General features: G+C 35.8%; 2 protein-coding genes across 5 annotated transcripts; one reads left to right on the top strand and one right to left on the bottom strand.

The window, feature by feature from the left end:
- The first annotated feature begins 3,397 nt into the window (after positions 1 to 3,397).
- LOC104906010 (pentatricopeptide repeat-containing protein At5g08305) lies at positions 3,398 to 8,862 on the top strand. Of its 4 annotated transcripts, none has more exons than XM_048638034.2 (2): positions 3,398 to 5,297; positions 8,241 to 8,862. In XM_048638034.2, exon 1 carries the CDS (start codon positions 3,594 to 3,596, stop codon positions 5,208 to 5,210), a length of 1,617 nt encoding a protein of 538 aa, XP_048493991.1. In that variant the 5' UTR covers positions 3,398 to 3,593; the 3' UTR covers positions 5,211 to 5,297; positions 8,241 to 8,862. The 4 variants fall into 4 exon arrangements, with proteins under 4 accessions (XP_048493991.1, XP_048493990.1, XP_048493989.1 ...); XM_048638033.2 differs by having other exon boundaries at positions 8,034 to 8,862; XM_048638032.2 differs by having other exon boundaries at positions 7,985 to 8,862.
- On the bottom strand, positions 5,379 to 23,772 carry LOC104906051 (uncharacterized). The gene is made up of 8 exons (XM_048639850.2): positions 23,353 to 23,772; positions 22,027 to 22,345; positions 21,438 to 21,601; positions 15,200 to 15,437; positions 11,091 to 12,130; positions 8,248 to 8,584; positions 7,966 to 8,123; positions 5,379 to 6,965 (listed from the first exon to the last, which is right to left on the bottom strand). The coding sequence occupies exons 1-8, from the start codon at positions 23,458 to 23,460 to the stop codon at positions 6,639 to 6,641; spliced, it is 2,691 nt and encodes an 896-aa protein (XP_048495807.1). The 5' UTR covers positions 23,461 to 23,772; the 3' UTR covers positions 5,379 to 6,638.
- Between the last annotated feature and the right edge of the window lie 509 nt (positions 23,773 to 24,281).

Raw genomic sequence — 24,281 nt, 5'->3', positions numbered from 1 at the left:
GTTTTATATAGCAACCGCTGCAATAGGTTCTCATACTATTTTTTTATATTATTTTAATATATTGCTGCGGTTTTTTCTATAAACCGCAGCAATATGTTTGGTCAAATAGTCAAAAAAATTCCGTTGAAAACATATTGCTGCGGTTTTCATCCGAAACCGCAGCAATATGGTTATTTTTTGTTTTCTTTTTACGTGATATATTGCTGCGTATAGGTAAAACCGCAGCAATATCAGTGCAGGAAATAGCAATTATTCTACTAGTGATTCGGGTCGTTCATTATCTAAAAGGTACTCTAGGGCAGGGTATTATTCTTCTTCGACCAGATTGTAATTTTACTCTCCAAGAGTGGTGTGATTCTGACTGGGCTGCCTGTCCAGTTACTCGACGGTCTCTTATTGATTGGCTTGTTTTTCTAGGTCACTCTCCTATTTCCTGGAAAACCAAGAAGCAACCTACTGTCTATCGCTCCTCTGTTGAAGCTAAATATAGATCTATGGCCGCTGTTACTTGTGAACTCAAGTGGCTGAAAGGTTTATAACTTAGTCTTCGTGTTCATCATCCCAAGGCTATTCGACTCTTTTGTGATAGTCAGTCGACATTACATATTGTTAAGAACTCGATTTTCCATGAACGCACGAAGCACATTGAAGTTGATTGCCACTTCGTACGTGATGCCATTAAAGATGGCTTGATTTCACCCTCTTATGTGCCTACTAGGGCCATGGAAGGTCATTAGAAAGGGGTCATGTGGCTTGAAACGAACATATGGATGTCTTTATGTTCATTTTGAGGCAATTTTATGTTTCGAGAGAAATGAACAAATGGGGTGTTCAGAGGCTTTTCGAGGCAACACAAATGATGCCAAGCACCCTCGCAACATTACAAGTCACGTCGGCCTTCCTAGTAAACGTTTCGGGAGGAAATTTGACCAGGCCCGGAAAAGTGCAAAAATGTCCCAAAAACAACCAAAATTGAAGGTTATAATACACAATTTTGGACTTTCTCGGGGTCCGAGTTTCGAACGCCACGGGATGCCTCTTAGAGACATGGGAGGTCATTAGAAAGGAGTCATGTGGCTTGGAACTAATATGTGGATATCTTCACGTTCATTTCGAGACAATTTTGGGTTTCACGAGAAATGAACAAATGGGATGTTCAGAAGCTTTTCGAGGCAACACAAATGGTGTCAATCACCCGCGCAACGTTACAAGTCACTCCGGCTTTCCTAGGAACTTTTCGGGAGAAAATATGACTAGACCCGGAGAAGTCCAAAAATGTCCCAAAAATAGCCAAAATTGAGGTTTATAATACAGTTTCGCGGGGTTCGAGCTACTGATGCCACGGGATGCCTTCTAGGGACATGACTGGTCATTGGAAAGGAGTCATGTGGCCTGGAATGAATATGTGGATGCCTTCATGTTCATTTCGAGGCAAACTTCTATTTCCTAAGAAATGAACAAATGGGGTATTCAGAGGCTTTTTGAGGCAACACAAATGGTGCTAAGCACCCGTGGGACGTCACAAGTCACGTCGACTTTTCTAGGAATGTTTGGGAAGAAAATATGACCAGACCTGGAGAAGTCCAAAAAGTCCCAAAAAAAAGCCAAAATTGAAGGTTATAAGTAGTGAAAACTAAAGGTCACCTAATCCGATTAAAATTTAGCCGAATTAATACTACCTCCGTTTTTCTTTTTCTAGTACAACAATGTGTTTGGACACAATTTTTAAGGATTTGGAACAAATAAAAATAACTCTTTAATCAACTATAGTAGGAGAGAAATCATCCTTAGAAAATAAAAGCAATTTTATAAGACAAAGTGAGTAATTAATGATGATTTTCATAAGATAAAGTAAGGGCAATATTGTCAATTAAAATTGCTTTTTATACCAAAATTGGAATTGTTGCAATAGATGTGAAACTATCCAAAATAGTAATTATTTTAATATAAAAAGAACGGAGGAAGTATATTGTAACCTCGTCTCATGTACGAATCTATAATATGTAAACTTTTGTGTATTATAGGAGCTTTAGTGCTTTACCAATTAATACTACCATACATCATCTATTCTAAAATAAGTAAGATGTTGATGGAGACTGTGGAATTAAAGAACGAAAAGTTATGGAAGCAAAAATATTGTGACCTATGTGCAGAAAGAGTCGGTCTTATAAAAGACCATCTAATTATAATTTAATATTAGGCTTTTTTTTTGTAAGATGAAGGGGACTCACTTGGAGAGGGGGGGTATGGGAGATTACTCAAATGAGTTCCATGAGGTTTGATCCCTATACCTCAGGGATAACAGATGGGAAGCGATACCACTACTCCACCACCTCAACCTCAATTAGGCAACCATTCAAGTTCGATATTAAGAAGAGAACATAACACTTTTTGAATACAGCAAATAGTTTAAGCTACGTCGATCAACAAAAGTAAAATTAGCTTGCAACAAGATTTGAACCTGTGACCTTTTGCTATTATAACATGACACAATTATTACCATCTCAACCAACTTTTAATCATGCTTTAAGTGTCCATATTATTATATTTGTATCTCTAAATGTTGAATTTTCTTTTATATATATTTTAGTGGGAATGGAAAAAAATGCATATCCAATTCGGAAACACAATACCATTTCGGGACAACTCCTGGACCCAAATACTAGTTTTATCTAGAAATAGAGGACGAATTTATTATTTTGTCCTCTTTTCTATACCATTTTCAATATATGATTACACTTATTGTATTTTTTGATGCATCAAATAAGTTATCTTGAAATGTTATAAATTCTAGAATATATTTCAAAATCACGCATCGATCGGTATAATTAATATTTTGATTCATTAAATAATTTCATTTTTAGTTATCTTATTTAAAGCCCCAGGGAAATTTATTAGCTTTTGCCTTTTTCTTTTTTCCTATTTGAATTTATTGCAAATAGTAGAATTTATTCACTTCTCTTAATTCCCTCTCTGATTAGCTAGAATTATGAAAATTGAATGGATTACAAATTCTCCATTATATTTAAACGAAAAAAGCAATTTAGAAATTGGTTTCCAATGATCTTTTAACTTCTTATTTTACTTTACTAATTCAATTTAATTCATATAAATTAAATCGGAAGATGTAAAAGAGTGGTTTCAGATATGTATAAGCGAGTTTACTCTTCTTTGACAATTATTACATTGATGGCCTGTTTGGTGAAAGGTCATAAATAGTGGGAATAGTAATGCATTATAATTTAAATTATACTAGAAATTCAATGTGTTACATATGGTAACGCTACTTTATCGCAAGATATCCATTTTCTTCCTAAAATTTCATTACTATCCATTATTACTACTTGGTGGTATCAGACGATCATAAAAATTTATAAGGAAAACCCATATTTTAAGAAAAAAAATTCATTCTAAGAACTTCCTTACAAATTTACGTTAAATTTCGTCACTATTACCACTGTTTATCACTACTGACGAAATAGGCCGTTAGTGAAAGTTAGTTATTCATTAGCATTGTCTTTGAATGAAAACTAACTGAACATCAGTAGCATTCCATTTAAACGTTTTTCTTCTTTTATTTTCTTTGTCGTTGAATGTTGGGCAATTGTTGCATTAGAAATGGCAGCTTACATCAAACTTTGATCACTTTACTTGATCAATTTCAACCCAACTCATTTTCATTTTCAGTGGTGAAGCAAATTCATGCTCTTTTGATAGTTTCTGGGTTTTCAAAGCAACATCTTTTTGCCTCCAAACTCTTCTCTCTCTTCGCAGATTCAGGCAATGCCGATTACACTCACCATTTATTGCTACACAACCCCAGTCCCTCTGTTGTACACTGGAACAGAGTTATCAGGAGTTTTTCTAACAATTCAACTCCCAACAAATCCATCAAAGTTTTTGTGGAAATGCAGCAATTTGGGATCATCCCAGATCATTACACCTTCCCTTTCCTCGTCAAGGCCTCGGCACGCCTCGCTTCGATTGAACATGGGATGTCACTGCATTCTCTTGTATTGAAATCTGGGTATCAGCTGGATATCTTCGTTCAGAATTCTCTGATTCATATGTATGCAGCATGTGGGGAGATATTGTATGCACGCAAGGTGTTTGATGAAATGCGTCAGAGGACGAATGTGACATGGAATTCAATGCTAGATGGGTATGCTAAGTGCGGGGATTTGAAGAGAGCCCGTGAAGTCTTTGAGTTTATGCCCGATAAGGATATCGTGTCGTGGAGCTCTCTTATTGATGGGTATGTTAAAGGTGGTGAGTATGGAGAAGCTTTGAAGGTTTTTGATAGGATGATGGTGGCAGGGGAACCTAAGGCTAATGAGGTGACTATGGTGAGTGTTCTAGGTGCTTGTTCTCATTTAGGTGCTCTCGAGCAAGGGAGATTGATGCATCGTTACATAGTCGAGAATAAGCTATCCTTAAATCTTGTGTTGCTAACTTCTCTTGTGGACATGTATGCCAAATGTGGAGCCATAGAGGAGGCCTTGGTTGTGTTTAGAACGATACCAAAGCATAAAACTGATGTTTTACTTTGGAATGCCATTATTGGAGGGCTTGCGAGCCATGGCTATGTCCAAGAGTCGCTAGAATTGTTCGTAGAAATGTCAAAAGTACGAGTTGCACCCGATGAAATAACTTATTTGTGTCTCTTATCTGCTTGTGTACATAGAGGATTGGTGAAGGAGGCTTGGGAGATTTTCGAGTCTCTTAAGAGAAATGGCATGATACCCAAGTCTGAGCATTATGCTTGTCTGATAGATGTTATGGCAAGGGCAGGTCAGGTGGGTGAAGCTTATGATTTTCTGAACGAAATGCCTCTGGATCCTACGCCTGCAATGTTGGGTGCGCTCCTTAGTGGTTGTATGAGCCATGGAAGGTTAGACCTTGCTGAACTACTCGGAAAGAGGCTTGTTGAAGTTGACCCTCATCATGATGGCAGATATGTGGGTTTGTCTAATTTATATGCTACAATCAAGCGTTGGGATGATGCGAAGATGATGAGGCAAGCTATGGATATTACAGGGGTGAAGAAGTTTCCTGGATTTAGCTATGTTGAAATTTCAGGGAAACTTGAGATGTTCATAGCACATGATAAAAGACATCCAAAGTCAGTAGATATTTATATGATGGTAAATTTTCTTTTGAGGCAAATGAAGAAGGTTTCAGATTGTGATGAAGGCAACACGTTATACTAGATTGCTTGAGATCTGGGTATTGAACTCTTCAAGCAATATTCATGCACTAAGACACATGGGTGGAGACGTCGAGACATGTTCATAACGGTTAGTGCCTCAAATTTATTTATTTTTGTACTTGCCTCATAGGTTTCAATTAAACTAAGATGAAAACTCTTTTTAATGAAGTGGTTACCTGAAAGAATTTGTGCTTTTATGATTCAACAATATCTCAAACATTAAAATTTGTCATCCTGATTGCTTTTCACAATGAGTAACGAAACCAGTGAAATTCAGACCTAATGAATAAGATATCAACTATGATACAAACTTCGGTTCAAATGCAGAATAGGAGTGCACGAATTTGCAAAGACTTAAAGCTTACATAGTATAGGAACATAGAACTTCACTTTTGTATTTGACATAGAAACCTAAAGTCTCCTAAAAAACCACAAAAGCATTGAAGGTACTACTACCACCCTTCTTATCAATTTTACCTTCTTGGTGGTAGCAGCTCTTTTGATCTTCTAAATTGATGCTGTGATCCTGGGAAATTAATGACTCATCCACGATAACTCTGATAACAGCAGTGTTTCCCAAAGCTTCTTTCTTTGTAATTCATGCTATTGTTCTCCTGCCGCTTTAAATTCCTGCTCAGAATCAAACAGTTAAAATATTTGAATTACCTATAATTGTGTTTCTTTTACAATAGCTGTTACCTTCTTGTTTCCTTGGGTAATCAAGCATTAGTTCTCAGGTGGGACTTGGGATCCATCCGATGTTTTCTGGTCTAGTCCTGAATATATTAGAAGGTAAACAAAAACATCTTTATGATCTTGGCTTCTTGGGTTAAAGTGAACTAGTTAAATACCCAGTTTATGAGGATCTCTCTACTCAAACATTAGACTTGTTCATTCAATCTAATCCCGTAAGTATCTACCTATTCTCTCGTATTCAATTAGAAGCCCTTTTGATTTTTATTCGTTTCACCTAATGCATCCACTATACACCTTGATGATACATTCACTACTATTTTCTGCTTGTTTGAAACTCTTCTGTTCTGGTTATTGATTTACTTATTTGGAGGCGCCTCCAAATAAACACATGAACAAGAAAATATTCTAGGACCATGCGCACGATATATACACCCCATGCATTATAGAAATTATATTGAAAGACAAGTTGTAATGAACTGGATATTTGGGACACTAAAATCAAAGAAGATGAAGATGATTTTGATTGATAAAAATGGAAATAACAGAAAATAAAGATAGATTATCAAGTTTTCGAGTGACTTGACACACTCCCAAAGCTAACAACTAAAATGAAATTTCCAATATTTTCTTGATGATCTTTTCCTTCCCTAATATCCTGTATTTATAGTCTACTTGTCTTATTCCCCTAGCTCACATATTAACTAGAGTATATTACGAAAATACCCCTGCCCACCTAGGCTAGTCTATTACACAAGTTCAACTTGGACAATAGAGGAAAAACTAACCAACTAATAAGCCATGTTGAGGGGGAAGATAACTTACTATAGCATTTCAGAATAGGTACTGTCCCATCTTCAAGGAGCTGAAAACTGAGAACATTTCCAGGCTTGAGACAGTTTGCAGCCTGAAAATATTTCCATCCTTGCACAATGTAAGGTTGACCGTTATCTTTCCTAAAACTCAGCTTTGCTTTCCAAGACATTTCTTCTCCATCTACAAGCGTAATGTTACAGTTTCTATTTAGAAGACCACTTGATCTCACAAAGCGCATAGGAAGATACTGCATAAGTGATCATGAGTTATGACAAAACATCCAAATAATGTGGAAAAACTTAAGAATACCAAGTTGTTATGTGTACTGTAGCCAATTACACTAAGGGAATTACCCTGTTTGGCAATTAACAGATATACTATAACTGCTAGTTGATCTCATTTCCTATTGGTTTATTTTACTATTGTATAATATTACCTATAATGAAATACATGACTTAACTTGAATGTCTTTTTCACTTCGCCTTTTAGATCTCAAAACTAGAGCTATTTCTTGTGAAAAAAAGCTCATTTTCTTAATTTTTGAAAATTACAGGATTGAATCTAAATCACTTTTCTAATAAGCTATTCGCCAAACACAATTAGACACATAAGACCTTTAAAACGACCCTAATCCTTTTTTTTTTTTTTTTACTTTTGGCCAGTATTCTCTTTATCAGACACCCTGGCTTTGGTGTTAGGGAACTGAAGTTCACATTTCAAAAATATACATGCTGACAATAAGTAACAGTAATACTCCAATGAGTGGTTTTTGATTTTGTTACTCCTCTCTTTTTTTCGTAGATTTCTGATGCACAATATTAATCATGAATATCTTTAATTACTCTGACAACATCTACATCACTATTATTCTAATAAGCTTCTATTTGTGGGTAGTTAAGGCCACAGAAGTAGAAGAGGGAGAACAAACGTACACTGAGGGAGTATGTATCAGTTTTATGTCTTGTCCAAAAAAGTATTTATGTAACAAATCAGGAGATCTTGTAAAGTTTATATCTTTGGGTGCATTCTCATATGTTTGATCTGGGAATCAACATGGATCATATGGCCTATGCTTGAGTCCTATATGCACAAAAATGACTTCATATACATTCTAAACTTCCAATATCCAAGCTCATTTCATAGCTCTAATAAAAGTTCACATTAGTTCAGATAAATGAATTTCAGGTAACAGTGAAATGCCCCTATATCATGATAATATCTGCTATGAACAAATAGGAAAAACTTACAATAATTTTTCTATTGAAGCTACTGAGAGTAAGAGTCACTTGACAACTTGGAAATTGGGTTTGATCAGATGATGGTACTTCTGTAGCAGCAATTTCAGCTTCCAACTGTGTTCTTTTGCAAGTAGTGTTCAACTTCAAACCCCTCCTCTTTCCAGAACCTATATATACGATTTATTATTGAAAAATTAAGCCTACTTCATAATTTTCTTTCACAATCTCGGTGTACAACTTTAACCAATAATAACTTTGAACATATGATCATATATAATAAAAAGGGAAAACCTTTGACACTGTTGAGGTGGTGCTGGTGAGAGGAAGGTGGATAATGGCGCTGACAAGCAGTAGCGGGATCAAAGACAGAGACGTGAAAGAGGAAGTCAGTCTGATATGTAAACACCAGAAAATCACCCACTTTCAGATTATGGTGCAGACAGAATTCCTGCCAACCATCTTTGAAATGGCGGCCACCTTCGATTTTAACCACCCAACGACGCTGTGGCTCTGTCATGAGCTCCACCTCCTTCAGCAGATGACCATGTAGCTCCTCATCCAACCGCTTCAGAAATGACACTGGAATTGACTGCATGCAACAAGAGTTTGTTATTGCTGGAAATTCTAATTTTTACATAAATGTAGGAAGCAGAAGAAGAGGAAATTAACAAATTAAGAGAGAGATGGAAGAGACATACAAAGGTATTAATAAAACCAGGGATTAGAGGTTGCATAAATCGAACATTATTGCAGCAGCTGCTTAATTTTTCTTGTGATGAGCGTTTCTGCATTTTTGGTATCTGGGAATCAATTCACTTGAACTAAAGTGTATGTCAATTAACTCAGCATTTTACTTTTCTTTTTCTTGTTTTCATTATTTGTTGAATTTCTTTTCTTTGGTTTCCATTCTTCACAGTGTTTTTTTGGCCTTTAGCGTGGAGTTCCTATTCTGTATTGATTGATAGTAGCATATAAAATTAATAGATATGCTCCTTGAGTAATCATCCATCACTGCCATTGCAGTGTTGCCAATGCAATGTTACCACTTGTTCTACTCTGCTCACTGCTCCCAACCGATGCTACATCAAACTTCCCCCACTTATCTGAGTGAGTATGACAAGTTGTCAGTAAAATGGGACAATTAGGCCTTGATTGAAATTAGCTGAACTGAAAAGTGTCGCGGGTCAAATAACTTACCTTCAGTATCATTAATGATACGCACAACACCAAGTCTATTAATTCGTGATATCTTAGCTACTAGCCAAAGTATGTGGTCCAACGTGCATGACAAGTCATTGTTTAGGGTGTTGCGACCAGTTTTGCGGTTATTATATTATTGTCCTTCAACTTTATTTGTTGTCGGTATGAAAAAATATCCTTAAAATCTTAAATTTTTTGCCAATATAATGAAATTTGAAGTCTATATCAATACCATGCGAAGTGTCCTAGGGTCATCATAAAGCATTTGAATGTATATCCCATTATACATACCTGAGAATGGGGATAGCATATGGTGGTATCTAGAGTTATTTTGGGTTTTGAATAGGATAATAGATAAGATACTATAGAGGGTAATTTAAGTCATTGTAGAGGGTCGCAACTATCAAGATGCATCTCCGGGCATCCCAAGACCCTCGAGTAAGTCTAGTATGATTGTATGAAAAATATGGTTGGGTAAGAAAAGTCCAAAATTAGCGCCAAAATAGCTGAATTAGAAGACTATAAATCATGCTTCCGGACATTTTTTAGGCTCAAGTGACAAAAGCGTCTAATGGTCATAATAAACCACTTGAATATCTATGTTTAAGAATGGACATATGAGGGCTTCTAAAGCTATTTTGAAGTTGAATATGAATATATTTACGATATATAGAAGGCAATTAAAGTTATTGTGATGAGACCTAGGAATTTGAAACTTTAAACATGAAATGTCATAATAGTTATACATGTAGGGCATGTTTGGCAAAACTAGCGATTCTAGTAGCTGTTAGCGGTTGTAGTAGCTGTAGCTGTTGGGGGTAGCTGCTAGCTGTCTACTAGTAGCTGTCAGCGGTCAGTGATTAAATTAGTTGTTTAATCAGAAGTGTTTGGCAAAAGTAGCTGTTGGAATTGTAAAAGATAAAAAAAACATTGGTTAATAATTCTACCTTATGTTGTAATATAGGGTTTATTTCGTAGACCGCTACCTCTAAACCTCAAACGTTACTTGTAGTAACGTTCCACAACCGCTACTTATAATCTACTCCAACTGCTACCCGCTACTACAACCACTACCTTACCAAACACTCATAATTTTCTCAAGTAGCGTTTCAATCTTGTCCAACCGCTAACCGCTACCTCAAACGCTATTGCCAAACAGGGCCGTAAACAAGTACTATTATTTATTTATAATATACTGAAAATAATTTGTAAACTCAACGCAATTAACCGAATTAAGTCTAACACTTAATGGAAAACACTAGATCAGCTCACTCTTTTCTACAGGGCTTGAACCACTTGTAAGCAATCACTTTCTACCACCACCTTCTCGACACCACATTCCTTCGCCACTTTCAGCCCTTCCAACATAGTTTTAGCTATATGTTTCTTGGAGTCACAGATAATAATCTATACAATTGTCCAGGGCCGCCCCATATAATTTAGGGCCCTGTGCTAGATGAAATTATAAGAATTGAAAATTTTTAGTTAAGAGGAAGAGACGAAAGAGTAATTAATGGGTTTCTTTTGGAGAATAGAGAGAGACTAAGCAAAACATTAGATTAAAATTTATTACACTCAATAATAAATAGAAAAAAAAACAAATTGTAATTAAAATTAGTTTTTTTTATTTACTCTAAGCGAACTACTAATAAAATTGGACCCTCATCTGTGTAGTTGTTCACCCTACACATAGTCTTAGCTGCTCCTGTCATCATCATATAACATATATCCAGCACCATGCATGGGATCTAAAAAGGAGATAGGAGGCTTTCAGTATAAAGACATGCATAACTGATTTGATAGGATCCACGTTCTTTAGTCGGAAGCGGAATCGGAACCCGTTGTGTAGGCTTGAGATGATAACAATCTCCTCCTTCATCATTCAGAGGGACGCGCAGTAATTCACTAATGCCTTTGAAAAGAAAGAAACTTACTGCTTTGCCATTATAATTGTTATCTGCTGTAAGCTCAAACAGACTTCGATAACTCGGATCTAATATGCTAGTAGTATTAGTCTTCAATAATTTCGTCCAACAATACTCCAAGTTTGCATTATGCTCTAGCATCCAACCTTCGATGACGAACTGCTGTCCAGACAACATCCAACAAGCGCTTAATCGCTGTCTAATGTTACTCAAATACATGCGAGTGGGAGGATAGTCTCTTATACTTGCATGATATGATTTAGGAAGAGGTATGATAGAAAACGTTTCCTTGGCAAAATCAAACGCAATGATATTCGAATTGCGTGTACTAGTGTCTCGAGTTTCAAATACCCAATACAATGTTTCACCCACTAAAACATGACTGTGAAAGATGAAAGGTTCACACGCACCATTAATGAACGTCAACCAAAAACTCATGTCGAGTTCTTTCCACTCATTGTTCTTAGTCGAGAACACATGTGCTTGACATGTTTCTTCGTCTGTTCCGTAAGGTTTTCCGAGGACTAGGCGGAGTATCTTATAAGCATTCGACGAAGAATCATACCCAAACCCAGAAACAAAAAGATTGTTCTTGCCGGGGTTATACTTAGGTGGTGTTGTTTGGTGCTGCTTTCGTATTGCCGGGTTACAAATAGTGAACTTCTTGCCAATTTGTAAGCAAATCAACCCGTTACATGATCCAACCATATGTGAGTCAAAGGCGAGTGGGTTTCTAATACTATCATCGGTGTAGTAATCCAATGGTGACAATGTGATATTGATGTTTGTGTTTTTAACTTGAGCTAGTTTGAAAGTAAAAAGTTTTGCTACGTAATCGATCGTTATACGTGTGTTTGGACCAAGAAAAGTCTCTTTACATGTGGAGTGGACGAGTAATGAGGTGTTGAAAGTGGAATTACCAAATTTGTGGAGATGATCTTTAGCAAAATCTTTGGAAGAGATGATGGAATTCCAGTGTTTAGAAACGGATTTGAACCGAAGCAGAGATTTTACGGGCAGACGAGTAAGGATTTCAACGTAGAGGATGTCTTCAGGCAAATAATTATCAACTGTCTTAATTGTTTCCATCATTATTACTCTGTTTTCTTCAATTAACTGATCATGCATCAGACAATATATATATATATATATATAGAGTTCGTAAAGTGTTATTGTTTATCTCTTCTCATAAACTTATCATAAAGTTTTGTAAGTGTACACAAATTCTAATACGAATATGGTAAGGAATATGTTAAGTTTTGAAAAACTTGTGGAGAGATCAACAACTCAACCCTTTTGATTACCGAAACTGACTCTAATACAACCTACGTACGGAGTTTCTTAATTAACTTGCCTCCAATACTGTACATAACAGACTATACAAAGATAAGGAAGGAAAAAACTTTCCCAAAAACCCACGGATTCTAATTACAATAGAATTCGTAATAGAATATTAAATCATAATAGGATATCGTAGACTCCTCTTACAACTGAATCTGAACTTTATTCATGACGTGAAAAAAAAATATTGGCAGAGCAAGTAATAGTTTTTACAAAAATTATTAAAAGACAGTTTAATTTGAACATAAAAGTAGACCTAACTACTAAATGAATTAAACTAGTCACCGAAAGAAATTAACCTAGCCATTATTATTCTCTTTTTAATATTGGGCTTACTATTGCCTAATCTATACTAATATATTAAAAGACGTGCGTAAACCAGGAACGATGCCACGTGGCGCTCTTCCTAGGGAGTTTTAGATCATGTAATCCATGTACAATAAAAAATTAGAAATTGCATAGTATAGGTTTTGATCCCGTGACCTCAAGTTCATGTACTAAAGTTTTAACCACTAGACCAAGTAGTATTTAGTGCTATCATATCAAAGTACAATATTAATAAATGAAAATTTTCTTACCCGGGGCATAGCCCGGGCCTAATAACTAGTTTTAATTTAAAAGTTGGCGCTTTCTTACAAGACAAACTCTATTTTTTATTCTTGGGCTGTTTTATGTTCTTTTTTTTTTATTAGGAGAGATAATTGGTCCAAGGACCAATCCCTACTAGGCCTATTGCCACCACGAGAGAAATTCTTAAATACTACCTCTGTTTTTATTTAGTTGCAACGTTTTGACTTTCATGCTTGCCAATGTACAATTTCAAATCGTTTTATCTCTAATTGTATGTAAGTAAAAATTATAAAAATTTGATATTATGAAAGCTTACATCGAAACGAATCAAACAAGACCCCACATGACTATATTTTGTTTAACATATAAATCAATAAATGTGGTCAAATAAGAGAACATGAATAGTGCAATTTGTCAAACGTTGCAGCAACTAAAAAAAAACGGACGTAGTATATTGTTGGGAGGAGGATTTGTATCCTGGACAAGTCCTTTTTGGGTGGTACTCCATTGAGCTACCATATCTTCGTCTGAGCTGTTATTTGTTTAACTATAATATAAGAAAAAGTAATTATTTCAAATAAATGAAAACTACATAAACTTTTGTCCCACTTTTTTGTAATGTTATATATGTCATATGTCAGTTAATTGTTTTGGTCCACTTCATTAGATGGAAACAAACTTCTTATTTTAAAAAATAATTAGAACAAAGAGTAATTGACATCAACTAATAAAATTGAGTACAGTGACAAATAATGGTGCAAAAAACTAAGAGAATTTTGCTTACCGATTTGCATGGCCTTTTCATTAATGGTTAATGATATAGTATATCCTAATACTATATTTCCTCCATACTCAAGTAATTACTCCCTCCGTTTCAAAATATAAGGCACACACGACGTTCGAGGTCGAACTTTGACCATTAATTACTCTCAATATATATTGATAGAAAATTTTAAAAAATAATATTATTATAGTATTTTTCAAGACGAATCGAATGGTATAATTTTTATTATGAGAGATATTTGTGATCAAAGTAAATTTTCGTAAGGCGTGAATACCTTATATTTTGAAACAGGGGGAGTATTTAGTTTGACTTTTACGATCTTCAATGTACTACTTTGACCATCATTATATATAATCATATTCTAGCTTCTATCATCAAATTATGATATATTAGCATAAATAAAAACAAAATCAAATTTCGATATATTCAAATTCTACATTGAGATATATAAATCAAGTATCAATTAAGTTCTAAGATTTAGAAATTTGACTTGAAAAGTTAAAGAAGACAATTAATTGAGAAAGAAGGTTGGCTTTAGATTTACTAGTCCCTTGGTTTGATTTTGAATAGATACGTACTACTTGCAGAAGATTAGTCCACTCGCCGAAGGCGGTGGGAAACTCCTCGTAATAAGACCCAAAAAACATAGAGTGGCGGTGGCGTGCATACTAATGTCCCAAATAGAAGCAAAACATTGCAGGAAAGCAATCCAACTATTATGCACAATACAAAAGTATATTCAGCTGTGCATTTTACACCTTCCTAATTAACAACTTACAACCATATAACTTTTGAGTTTTGATATTCCACAGCCTAAATTGGCTGATCAGAAACAAAAACATGCCAGATCCATATTCACTCCCAAATACGTGCCCAAAATGTCATCCTTCAATATAAATCAAGATTCGTTTCCGCTGCTTAATTCTGCTCAAAAATCCACCAATATAAATACTTTAAATGTATTACTCCATTTGCAATAGTGCAAGGGTTAAACGTTTTTAGCCTACATATTCTTTAAATTACTACTGGTACTAGAAAACTTCTTTTGTTTTCTTACGAGCGATCTATTCACTTAATTAAAGTCTACAAATTATTAAAAGCACAACTTTGACCTGTAATATATCTGATTACTTTTACTAAAAGTTACGAAAGGTGATATCTTGAAATTATACATCAAAACCAATCTAACAAGATTGTTCAGTTTCTGAAATCTAAAAAGTTAAGTGAGTAGAACTTATGAAAAACAACGAAGCCAGTAGTAGTTTTTGTCATGCTAAGTGCATTTTATCTGGAGATATGTAAGGTTATTTTTTTCTTCTTTTAGAGCTTGAGTAGATAGATAGAAGTTACAAAAATAGTTAGAAAGAGCGTAGTAACAAAGAAATGTGCCTTATTGAAGAGAAAGATTAATCAGTTTACTCACTGTGACATTTCATAATAGGCCACCTCCCACGTTTAAGGAGCTGAAAACAGATGATATCTCGAGGTCTGAGATTATTTGCAGCCTGAAGCTGTTTCCATCCTCCGTGAATATAAGCCTGGCCATCATATTTCCGGTAAGACAGCTTTACTTTCCATGCCTTACCATCTCCATATATGAGTTTTACGAAACAGTTCTTATTTATTAGGCCACACGATCTGACAAAACCTTTAGGAAGATACTGCACGTACAATTACAAGGATAATCAGTTAAATAACAATGTTCATTGCATCTTAGTAATTGATGGTGGATTGTTTTTGTAATACATACAGGCATATGTATTGAGAATATGATCATATGGTCTATTAGTTTTAATATTACTTTTTGTAAAGCTGAGCTAAGAATGGTGACAGCTGTAATTTGTAGTGTTCCTAGGCTGATTCTGTGAGGACCACTTTGTTGTTTGTCCTTTTGTACACATATTCCTAGGTCTGATTGTGGAGGCTGTGTGTGTTGTGGTATATATACCTCAGTGCTGATTATTGTGCAGCAACACATCAAGAGAGAGGTGTGAGAAAACACTACAAAAGAAATACAAAGTCTGGAAGCAAATTACTGCTATCCAAGATAGAAACTTTGAGTCTTCAAATTTCTTTATGGTATCAGAGCAGGGATTTTAATTCTCGATCTATATTTCAGAAATCTTGAAGGCTCTAAACTGATATAATCTCAAATGGCTGGTGAAAACAGCAACAACAAAGAGAGTAACTTGAACCCATACAAAGACCCTCTATTTGTCGCTGTAAATGAAAATGCAGCAACACCTTTAGGAGGTATCATCTTTGATGGTGGAAACTTTCTCAACTGGAATAGGAGTATCAGAATAGCACTGGGTGCTAAGAACAAGCTTGCTTTTCTTGAAGGAAAACACAAGAAACCTACCACTGGAGCTGATGAGATTCAGAAGTGGACTAGGTGTGATTATATGGTAAGATCATGGATCCTTGCCACTATGAAGCCTGAGATTGCAAGTAGTCTGGTTAGTATGCAACCTACTAGCAGACTTTGGGAAGAAACAGTTGAGAGATATGGGCAAACAAATGCTCCTCAACTTTACCAACTGAAGAAAGAGCTATGGGATTTTAAACAGAACAACCTGTCTGTTAGTGAATATTATTGTAGGCTGAAGGAGTTATGGGAACAAATATCTGAGCTTGATGAGGTTCCTGAGTGCAGCTGTGGAGCAATGGCAAAATGCAGATGTGATTTACATGCTAAGATAGCTCAGATGGACTCATATAACAGGCTGATGAAGTTCTTAAATGGACTGAATGATGGGTATGAACAAATGAAGACAAATTTTCTTAGCATGGAACCTTTAATGGCTGTGAATAAGGCCTACAACCTTGTGATGCAAGTCGAGAAACAGAAACAACTTGCTGCAGATATGAATCTTGGAGTTGAGATGAGTGCTTTGGCTGTGAATAGACAGAGCTATAGCCTTGGACCTCTCAAGGATTTTCAGAAAAGGGACTACAAGAAGATGAAGATGGAAGACTATAAGAGAATGAAGCTGGAAAAGGAATCAAAGAAATGCAGCCACTGTGGGATGAAGGGACATGTTAGGGAGGAATGCTTCAAGATAGTTGGGTATCCAGAATGGTTCAAGCAACCAAAAGGAAAGCCATGGTTAAGAGAAGCTGCAAACATGTCCAGACAGGAGGATGAAAATGCAGAAAATACACCAAATACCTTTCTGGATTATGCTCCTCAGAGAGATGCAAATGGAGGTAAGGTTGACAAAGAAATGGTTTCTTCTGTTATTCAGGAACTGAAGCTGGTGGGAGATAGGCATGGTGGACAAGGAACGAGCTCTAGCAATTTTGCAGGTAAAGTAACTGCAAATACTGCAAATTTTGTTCATTTTCATGATAGAACAAACACTTGGCTCATAGATTCAGGAGCAAGTTATCATATTACTGGAAGTAGACAACTTCTAACTGACATGAAAATTCTAAAAAAATGTGTTAGAGTGGGGTTACCTGATGGAAGTATCAAGGTGGTAAATGAAATAGGAGATGTGAAGCTGAATGAGGAAATTACAGTATATGATGTGTTGTATATAAATGATTTTAAGCACAACTTACTTTCTGTGAGTAAGCTGCTGAAACAATGTGGAAAGAAACTCATTTTTGATGAAAATGGGTGTTCAATACAGGACCATTCCATTAAGGGAGATGTTGAGATTGGGAGAAATGAAAATGATCTATACAAGTTGGTAGAGAGCAGACTTGGTGAGAAGAACAAGTATGATGGAAGAAATGAGAAGAAGAAAGATGCAAATGTTTGTAATAAAGTAGAAAAATTGGATCTTATTCATGCTAGATTGGGACATATTTCCATATCTAAAATGCAACATTTACCTTTCTGTAAATGTGATGATCTGAATGATCATTTTTGTGATACCTGTTCTGTTGCTAAACATCATAGGCAACCTTTTGTGCTTAGTAAATCTATTGCCAGCAGCATCTTTGATTTGATTCATGTGGATCTATGGGGTCCCTACAGGGCTAAAACCATCACATGTGCAAGTTATTTCTTGACCATTGTAGATGATTATAGTAGAGCAACTTGGCCACACCTTTTGTCCAATAAAGAACAGGTGAAGGGAATTTTGGCAGGTTTCATATGTTGAGAACCACTTCAATACTAAGGTCAAAACCTTAAGAAGTGACAATGGGACTGAAATATTTCAGTCAGAATGCAGTGATATTTTTATTCAGAGAGGTATCATACATCAAAGAAGCATTGCTGGTGTCCCACAGCAAAATGCTAGGGTGGAAAGAAAGCATAGGTATCTTTTAGATACTGCTAGGGCAATCAAACTTCATGCTGGATTGCCTACTTATCTATGGGGTGAGTGCATTCTAGCAGCTACTCACCTTATTAACTTACTTCCCAGCAGAGTAATAAATTGGGACACTCCATATAAACGAATGATGAAGAAAGAGGCTAGTTATGACCATTTGAAAGTCATAGGTAGCCTGTGTTATGCAAGTCCTAGTAAAAGGCCATCTGACAAATTTGTTGCTAGAGGTATTAGATGTGTTCTGCTGGGATATCCTCACAATCAAAAGGGATATAAATTGTTAGATTTGGAAACCAAAAAAATCTTTGTTAGTAGAGATGTAGTGTTCAAGGAACACATTTTTCCTTTCCTTCTTAACAGGGAAAATGATGACCTTACAGTTGCTTTGAGACATAATCCTTCACTAGAAAGTGAAGAATTCATTGATGATACTCATGCTGATTTGCCTGAGCAAGATGGGCAAACACCTCTGCACCCACCTGTTTGTGAGCAGACAGATGATTTGAGAAACAATGATTCATCTTCTGATGATTCATCTCCTGATGATACTGCTCATGTAAACCTGGAGCCAGGAAGACCACAAAGGCAGATTGCTCTTCCTAAAAATTATCAAGACTTCATTGTTGGCCTGCCAGGTGAAAGGAAGAGTGCTCAAGATGTTAACTTAATTACAGCTAACCTAGCTGTTTCTTCTTACTACTCAGTTGAATACTTGGCATCTCTTAGCAATGTGCTAAGGGTCAGAGAGCCTAGTCATTATGGTGAAGCCTGCCAAGATGAAGAATGGGTGAAGGCAATGAATGCTGAGATCAAAGCTTTAGTAGACAATGAGACATGGGAGATGGTGGACCTACCCAGTGATAAGAAAGCCATAGACAGCAAGTGGGTATATAAGATCAAATTCACTCCAGAAGGCAATGTAGATAAGCTGAAAGCTAGACTGGTAGCCAGAGGTGACAGACAAGTGGAAGGTAAAGATTACAAGCACACTTTTTCCCCTGTAGCAAAATTTGCTAGTGTAAGGATCCTTATTGCTCTAGGCACTTCCTTAAATTGGCCTATGCATCAATTGGATATTAATAATGCCTTTCTTCATAGGCATTTGGATGAAGAAGTCTATACGTGGCCTCCTAAAGGATACCAAGGTGGAAAGGAAGGACAAGTATGCAAACTTAAAAAAAGTTTGTATGGTTTGAAACAGGCTTCTAGACAGTGGAATCTTGAACTCACCCAACATTTTCTTGCTCATGGATACACTCAATCCAAACGAGATTATTCCATGTTTACAAAGAAAACATCAGGGAAGCAAGCAATCATTCTGGTGTATGTTGATGATTTACTCATCACTGGTGATGATGATGAAGAAATTACAAGAATTAAAGCCAGTTTGCATTCAGCTTTCACCATCAAAGACCTTGGAGCCATCAGATATTTTTTGGGAATTGAAATATCCAGGACTACTCAAGGAACTATGTTGAATCAGAGGAAGTTCATCCTTGATATTCTTAAAAGTACTGGTATGGAAAATTGCAAACCCACAAAGTTTCCATTTCCTAAAGGAGTCAAGTTATCTATTGATTCAGGAGAGTTGCTAGAAGATCCTGAATCTTTTAGAAGAATCATTAGGAAGCTGCTCTATCTCAATCTGACTAGACCTGATATTTCCTACAGTGTTCAACAGCTCAGTCAGTTTATGTGCTCACCTAGGAAACCACATCTCCAAGCAGCAATTCATGTTGTTAAATATTTGGCTGGTACACTGGATTGGGGTCTATATTATCCAAGTTCTGAAGCTCTTCAGCTCACAGCTTTTTGTGACTCTGATTGGGGAAGTTGTGCATTCAGTGCCAGGTCCCTCACTGGATATTGCATTTTCTTAGGGAATGCACTTGTGTCTTGGAAGACAAAGAAGCAAAAAACAGTCTCTAAGTCTTCAACTGAGGCTGAGTATAGATGTATGTCCCAAACTACTAGTGAGATAGTTTGGGTCCATGGACTCTTGGAGGATCTGCACTTTCATTTTCCTTAACCTATTGATTTGTTCTGTGACAACAAGTCTGCAAATCATCTTGCCTATAATCCCATTTTTCATGAGAGAACCAAGCACTTGAAAGTGGATTGTCACTATGTTAGAGAACATATTCAAAGTGGTTTTCTCAAAGTGCTTCACATTAAATCCTTTCTTCAGCTTGCTGACATTATGACTAAATCTTTGAGTGAGCAGCAGCACAATCATCTTTCATTCAAGTTGGGCATCGTTTCCTCTGCTCCATCTTGAGAGGGGGGTATTGAGAATATGATCATATGGTCTATTAGTTTTAATATTACTTTTTGTAAAGCTGAGCTAAGAATGGTGACAGCTGTAATTTGTAGTGTTCCTAGGCTGATTCTGTGAGGACCACTTTGTTGTTTGTCCTTTTGTACACATATTCCTAGGTCTGATTGTGGAGGCTGTGTGTGCTGTGGTATATATACCTCAGTGCTGATTATTGTGCAGCAACACATCAAGAGAGAGGTGTGAGAAAACACTACAAAAGAAATACAAAGTCTGGAAGCAAATTACTGCTATCCAAGATAGAAACTTTGAGTCTTCAAATTTCTTTAATATGTAATGGGGAAATGGGTATTTTCCTTTACTAAATTAAGGTGAGATTGCATGAGTTGAGCTAATTGGAACGCAGAAAACATGAAAGATGAAAGCAATTTGGAAATATCGATCTCTTAGCTTGTGCTTCACATCATCCTTCTCTTTGTTCTTGTTCACCCTTGCATACAGTGATGAAATAGCCAAAGGAGTTTGGGTGGCCAAGGAATACTAATTGATCCCTAGGATAGGATATTTATTATGGTGGGTGTTTTTATTTCAAAAACTAGGTACTCGCAAAAATCCTATGAGGTTAAGATGTCCGCGAACTCACTTGTTCATTAGAGTTGCATGTTCAACGAAGATAGTTTGTAAAAGGCCCTTGAAGAAAGAACATTTTTGAATGGGAAAGGTTGATTCATAGTAGTGAAAAAGACGGTAAATGATTAGGGACTCGATCCAGCCGCAACTCTTTCTTGTTCACCAGTCACCACTAAATGGCTATCTAGATAATTTTTCTCCTCTCAAATCAGCAAAGTTCCTATTTTCAGTTACTTCAATCAAATTCATTATTATAAGGAACTACAAGCAGAAGCAGGACAGCAAGTATACTATAGAACTACTTACATCAAGAGAAGTGCACAAGCCTTCAGTTTCTACCTTTGGGGTTCATATTATTGTGTTCTAACAAGTGAATACACGCAATTTAACATAGACGGTAGACAAGGATTAAAATGCTGAAATTAATTGGGTAGCAGCTTAATAATTTTATCTAAAGAAATACTTACTATAGTTGAGCGTTTAATGGCAAAGGAAGTGAGAGTGATCTGACCATAAATATCTTGGCCCTCCGCAGTAGGAGTGGCTTGTGCTTGAGCTTCCCTTGCTTTTCTTTTGCCACTTATGCGATCTCTAGAGTTGGGCTTCAATCTAACCTTCTTCGTCTTTGATCCTAACAAACAATTAACCATGTGTTCTGTAATTAACTACTTCTACTCTAGTAACAACTTAAAACTTCTCCTAGATTAGTAGTATCTCTTTACAGAATGTAGGACGATGTTGAGGCAAAGTAGGGTAATGCTAATAGAAAGGTGTGTTAACCTTGATATAATCACACATCAAAATTGCCCTCAGATTTTGTAATTGCAACGTTTTGATTTGGATATTTGCCAATGCAAAATTAAAAACGTACATTTAGATATATATGTATATATACACGCATATATATAGTACGAAAGATTGTTTCTATAAATTAGTTAAAAGATTCCGGATAAAGCTAGCATATAAATAGTGACAAAAGTCAAGAAGTTGCAACTAAAACAAACGAGTACAAATGTGTGTACGCATTGTGAATTGGTGGGAAAGAGGAAAACGGACCAGTGGGCTTATGGATTGATTTAAGCTGCTGGTGGGAATTGGAGGAAGAATAACAACGCTGACAAGCAGTGGCAGCATTATAGACAGAAACTTGGAAGATGAAGTTTAGTTGATGAGTGAACACCAGAAAGTCACCCACTTGCAGATCATGGTGGAGACAGAATTCTTTCCAACCATCCTTAAAATGGCGGCCGCCTTCGAGTTTGACGATCCAATGACGGTGAGGCTGATCCTCCGTTGTAAGCACTACACTCTCTGGTGGATCATCCTTCAATTTAGTTTTCATCTCTAAGTGCTCCATAAATGACACTGGAATTGACTTTGTATGCACAAAAACAAAAACAAAAAACAATACTTTATTTCAGCTGTTTTGAAACACAAATTCTTGGGTGTAGTGTAACTATACAACCACTGCTTTTGTAACAAAATTCAAATGATATGAAATAAATAACAAAATGACATGAGATTCATGTCATTATTTGTATAGCTCATGTCATTCTTGTTGAAGTATTGTATGTTATTATACATGTTACACAAGAAGTTCTGGTGTAACGTATTACACCCAAGATGCATTCTGACTGGAATTATTAAGTTTAAACATGTATACTTTCCATTCTTTCTTCAATGTATTGCAATAGATTTTGCACCTTCTACAAGCAACGCTATATCTTTTTAATTAATAGGAATACAACTTATGTAAAGTAAAAACTATTCTGTGTCTTAATAAATTTGTCTTAATCCTTTTCTTTTTTTTGCAGATACCAACTTCTTAAGTTTGTTTGTTTGAGTTATAAACGACCAAAGCCCAAAACTACAAGTCATTGCAAATTTTTACAACGGAAAAATACTAGAAGAAAAATGACATTCTATGAAAGTCAAAAAATGAAAATGCCTTTTCTATATGTATTAGAAAAGGAGGAATGAGAAATCAACTTGCATAGAAGCATTTTAAAAAAAAGTGGGTAAAAAATCAGCTTAAAGTAGAAATCTTTCAAGAAAATGAAAATCCTAATCAGGAGAATAGGATGATCAGTTGTCCATTTCAAAAAGTTGGTCATTATCTATACAAATAAATTAAAGGCATTCCGCATCCCTAAGCAAGAAATGGTACTACATGACGCTCTTCCGAAAGACTTAAGACTTTATGTAACTCATGTACAATAAAAAGAAAATTGCATAATATAAAATTTGATCTTGTGACCTCAAGTTCATATACTAAAGTTTTAACTTTTAACTACTCGATCAAGTTGTATTTAGTGCTCGGACTTGTTAACTAGTTACTTCATTTTAATGTAGGAAAAGAAGAGAAAGGGATAAAAGACTGACAAAGGTATTGAGGAAGAAGTCGAGGAGGGGCTGCATGAATCGAGCATTGTTGTTGCAGCTACTGTTGAACTTAGATGAGCTTCGCATCTTACCAATTTTTATTGGCATCCAATTAAGTGGCCAAGTTCAAGCTATCTCTCCTTCTTTCTCTCTGTTTTAAGATGACTACTTTTTTTGTAAAATGATTGAGTGGATTTGCTGTTGTATCAAGCATTATAGTGGCCTCTTTGGGAGTTGGGATCGGCGGGAAAGAAAAAACGGGTGATGAGACTTGTCTGTCTGTCTGACGGAGACGCTGAAGTGACACTTTATGAATTATGATGCTTTTCTCATTGAACTTACCCTCCAATAAGAGTAATACAAAGGGTAATATGAGCATAATCATCGTCACAAGTATTATCACAACGGTAATTGAAAGTATTGTTATATTTGCGGTACGGTATATATACCTGTATGATGAGGAATGTGCGCACATATATATGACTAACTAAATGTATATAAATAACAAGTCAAATGAACGCATGTACATGGTTAACAAATCAAATGAATATATGTACATCTCTATTAGCATATGTTCATAGGTATTGGTCTTTTTTAAAAAAAAGATTCATAAGTATTGGTCTTTATGTTCATAACTTAGTACTTAATGTCCATCATGCACGCCTTACTCACTATACGAACGTGTGAACCTACTAATTTGTATTATATTTGTGATATCTTTTTAAATTCACTCAATTTGAAAAGAGAATTGCATGTCTCTTTTAAAAAGGTCACATAATCAATTATCTCATTAGGGCCAGCAGTTTTTTCAAACAATTTTTCGGCCACTTGCTCTGTTCTTTGCACTGAATAAGTCTAAACTGAACAACTGATCTGAACTGATCAGAATTGAGTGTTATTAATAATTACAAGTAGAGTAATATTTTTAT

Source organism: Beta vulgaris, chromosome 2 (genome assembly GCF_026745355.1).
Source record: "Beta vulgaris subsp. vulgaris cultivar EL10 chromosome 2, EL10.2, whole genome shotgun sequence".
Lineage (NCBI taxonomy): Eukaryota > Viridiplantae > Streptophyta > Magnoliopsida > Caryophyllales > Amaranthaceae > Beta > Beta vulgaris.
Note: the sequence above shows the minus strand (reverse complement) of the source record. Positions and strands in the feature narration are given on the sequence as shown.

Bases quoted from the DNA above. Each gene is read 5' to 3' on its own strand.
- LOC104906010 (XM_048638034.2), top strand. From the start codon at position 3,594: ATGTTGGGCAATTGTTGCATTAGAAATGGCAGCTTACATCAAACTTTG.
- LOC104906051 (XM_048639850.2), bottom strand. From the start codon at position 23,460: ATGCCAATAAAAATTGGTAAGATGCGAAGCTCATCTAAGTTCAACAGT. The intron at 15,438-21,437 runs GTAAGTATTTCT...TTGTACGTGCAG, and splicing joins CCATTAAACGCTCAACTATA to TATCTTCCTAAAGGTTTTGT. The intron at 12,131-15,199 runs GTGAGTAAACTG...ATTTGCCTGAAG, and splicing joins GCCTATTATGAAATGTCACA to ACATCCTCTACGTTGAAATC.